The sequence below is a fragment of the Gordionus sp. m RMFG-2023 genome, chromosome 4 (genome assembly GCF_954871325.1).
Source record: "Gordionus sp. m RMFG-2023 chromosome 4, tfGorSpeb1-WG-v2, whole genome shotgun sequence".
In the NCBI taxonomy this organism is placed as follows: Eukaryota; Metazoa; Nematomorpha; class Gordioida; order Chordodea; family Parachordodidae; genus Gordionus; species Gordionus sp. m RMFG-2023.
The window spans coordinates 8,838,768-8,842,343 of record NC_088778.1 but is presented as its reverse complement, the minus strand read 5'-3'; the positions used below and the strand labels follow the sequence as shown (position 1 = coordinate 8,842,343).

The window sequence follows — 3,576 nt, the reverse complement described above, 5'->3', positions numbered from 1 at the left end:
AAATATGGCATTAATATTTTGGGCCGACGGGCTTGCCCTGCAGCACTAACAGTTTAACTTTGATTCCCATTCCAATATAACATATTTTAATATTCTTTTAAAGTTTTAAATGTAAGTTCTATATATGGCAAATTTTAGTGTTCGAACGCTGTTGTAATGGAGATCTAACGATATTTATATTTGTTCAAAATAATTTTAAAATAAACACTCGATTTTATTAAAATATCCAAGAGATATCACACCGGTATATGACTTTTCCTAATTTGATTTAGCGCATATCCAACGGTAAATTAACCATAGACCCGCTGCTGAAAGTGTAATTGAAGAGAAACAAGTCGGAACCATATATGAGTTCGAAACGTGAAACGGATTCCGTGGTCAGCCTCCTTAAATAACGATTTATCATATGGGATGTACGTCTATTTCCAACGTGATGTTGAGGCATGGGGGGAAATTGTACTTTATGAATCAGCCTGGCCTTTTTTAGAATATGATTGGCATCTATTTCTAAGGTTTCATATCTACCCACAACATCGTAGTTTATAGCACACGGATGGCACATGGCGTAAGCCGATTTCCAGTGCTCGTTTAATCCTCTCTGCCCATAATCGTCGTATGAATCTGATAGGTAACTTACGAATTCTTGGAAGGTAACGTCATGACCCCTTGTTTAAAAAATAAAAAATATATCGTAATTTTTTAAAATATGAAGAAAATTTACGTATCCAAAAAAATGAATTAAAAGGCAATTATATTAAATAATATTTCAAATTCGTAAAAATTCCCGATGCATTAATTTAAAAATAAAATGTTTGGCTTTTTATCTATTAATATGAAATCGTTGATAGCTAAAATTATATTATTGATATTCAAGTTATCAGTGTTGTTAATCGCCACTTTTAAAAGTAGCACGGTACCGCTAACGCTATTTGGCAAAAAAGTAAAGTAACATTCTATTAGCTCCTTTTTAATAAGAATTACGCTATTTTATATATGAAAAAAAAATATATTTTTTATATATCTAATCTATATCCATAAAATTAAGATTTCTCCCAACATGTAAAAATATTGATATAAATATATGAAAAATGTAAAATATGTGCACTATTTATTTTATCATAATAAAAATCGCTATATTATCATCTCCATGTTTAGAGTGGGGATGAGAAGGTATTGCCTTACTAAATAATTGTAGCACTTGTGGATAATGCGATATTTAATTTTCTAAACTTTTTATTTAAGAAAAATGCTCATTTGAGAATTTTATATCGAAAAATGGGTCAAGTCTATTTATTATCTAATGTATCTTCGTTGGGTATTAAATTAATCAACGTCACCAATTCTTCCCAATTAAGTTAGTATAAGATCAGAACATTACTTTATTTTACCTTTCATGTGTCCCAACAATCTGCTGTTGTGGAAATGTAAGAGGAGTCTGATAAAATAAAATTTAAGACTTTCATTTTTTGAAAAAAATCAAAATTTATGCCATTCTTGTGAGAAGAATACGTAGTACCAAATGAATGTAATCAAATTAATAAATAAGGAATTATCCACCAAGAAATTGGCTGAATTGTAACAATTATAAAGCTAATTTTTGAATTCTGTTGTAAGATCAGATGCGTAGCCAGGAATTTAATATAGAACGGTGATAAATTTATTCGAAATAATTTCTTTTGGAACATTAAAAATTTATTATAACCCCAATCATTAAAAATTACAATTTCGAACACAAATAAACCTTATATTTTTTTCGAAAATCTATGCTACGGTTCACGTTGGATACGGGTCTGTGTAAGATTAATCAATTTAATTTGGATTAAATTTGTATTATCTCGAGATTTCTTTCATTCTCTGAAATTTTAGGTGTAGAAATTCTAAATTTTAAACAGTAGAAGATAATTTTATTTAGATTATGAATAGTGCCTTCATATTGTTTTAAGTTAAAGTTACTTGATTTTTTTAATGTTGTCTTTCTCTAGTTTATGCATCTAATATTTAATCCTATATTAATTTTTTTTTTATTAAGCTCAAAATATTTTGCGAATTTAGAGAAATGTAATTTCATATTATCATTTTCTTTAGCGAAATTTTATGGTTATTATTGTCTCAAAAATTATCTTCCATGCTATCTCTTTAGGCGGCATTTTATATTTTAAATGACACGATAAATTAAATCTAGAAAGTATTTTTTGAAAAATAAATTCCAATCAAAGATTCATAATATAAAATTAATTATTAAATTATAAATAAATTTTATTTTATTTTTTATTAGATTTATATAAAATTTTATTTTATTTTTTATTAGATTTATATAAAATTTTAAAGTAGCTAAGTATAGCCTCTAAAAATTTTCAAAGTAACGCGCTATTACGCTACTAAAATAAGTAACGAGATACTTTAACAACTGCTAGTCATTAAAACAAAAAATTATCATTTACTATCGCCATGATTAAATTAAATATAGATATTATTTGACTTTTTTTAACCTTTCCAAAGATCTTTTTGAAGGGGATTTCCTATATTTTTTTATAATTTTTATACCGAACGTCTTTTGAAAATATTCACTGTAGCTCATTTCAAACTTATCCCTAAACGCTGATATCACCCTTTCAATGGGGTCTCTAACAACGACATATGTTAAGTATTTTGATAATCTGAACTTGATCTCCGACATATTAAGGCTGTTTAAAAATTGGAAATTTTCTCTGCTATGAGTTTGATCCGGTCTTATATCCAATGGGGTCGGTCCACCTTTTCCCGATAGCACCAATAAGACCCTTTTCCAATTTGTGCAAGCCACTTTTGGCACGTAACAGTATATGAGTTTATTGAGGTCGTCATAAATAAAATTTTTAAAATCACGTGGGTTCATATCATTCACTGAAAAATAGAGTTGATTTTTAGTGTTTTCGTACAATAGATCTTTTTCGAATTCTACCAACTGAGCTCCATCAACAGGCATAGCGTTATAATCGTAATTGTATAATTTTACGCAATTTCTTTTGAGATTTAAAACTCTTTGCTTATGAATCTCTTCTAGATCGTCCTGTGAAATTTGAGCTATTTCGGTAGTAGACATAGTTGTATTCTAAAAAAAAAATTAAATTGATTAATATAGGTAAAAATAAATTGTAATATATAATATAATTGAATATGAACTAGTACTTGTGGCGGTCCAAATATATTGTATAAAGGGTTCTTCAGGTCAATTCTGCCTAATTTATATTTATAGATATAAAATGAAAGGATATAAGAAAGAATAAAAAAAATTAATTTTTTTTTTAAAGAATAAATAAGTAAAACTTTATAGGAATGTAGAAAATGTGCGATATTTCAAATAATGGCAGATTAATAATAAGCGTTAAAGGAAAATAGAAATTTATTCCAAAAAATTAATACAAACGTTTGGAAAACAATAAAATTTTGCCGAGGTCCGATTCTGCCCTGAATTAAAATTTTTAAATCAAGGTTCAACGGAGTCCTAGAGATTGGTAGTCCAAGTCCAACCCTCCTGAGTGGAAAAGCGTGATGGGAATAGGATAGATTAATATAGAATATTATCTTGTGATCATG

The 3,576-nt window shown here is 27.8% G+C and overlaps 1 protein-coding gene across 1 annotated transcript; it reads right to left on the bottom strand.

The window, feature by feature from the left end:
• Positions 1 to 213: 213 nt before the first annotated feature.
• On the bottom strand, positions 214 to 3,082 carry LOC135928595 (carbohydrate sulfotransferase 11-like). Its single transcript, XM_065465051.1, has 2 exons — positions 2,490 to 3,082; positions 214 to 665 (listed from the first exon to the last, which is right to left on the bottom strand). The coding sequence occupies exons 1-2, from the start codon at positions 3,080 to 3,082 to the stop codon at positions 269 to 271; spliced, it is 990 nt and encodes a 329-aa protein (XP_065321123.1). The 3' UTR covers positions 214 to 268.
• Between the last annotated feature and the right edge of the window lie 494 nt (positions 3,083 to 3,576).

Coding starts and splice junctions, on each gene's coding strand:
- LOC135928595 (XM_065465051.1), bottom strand. CDS start 3,082: ATGTCTACTACCGAAATAGCTCAAATTTCACAGGACGATCTAGAAGAG. Junction 666..2,489: donor TCAAAAAGATCTTTGGAAAG/GTTAAAAAAAGT, acceptor TTTTTAAACAAG/GGGTCATGACGTTACCTTCC.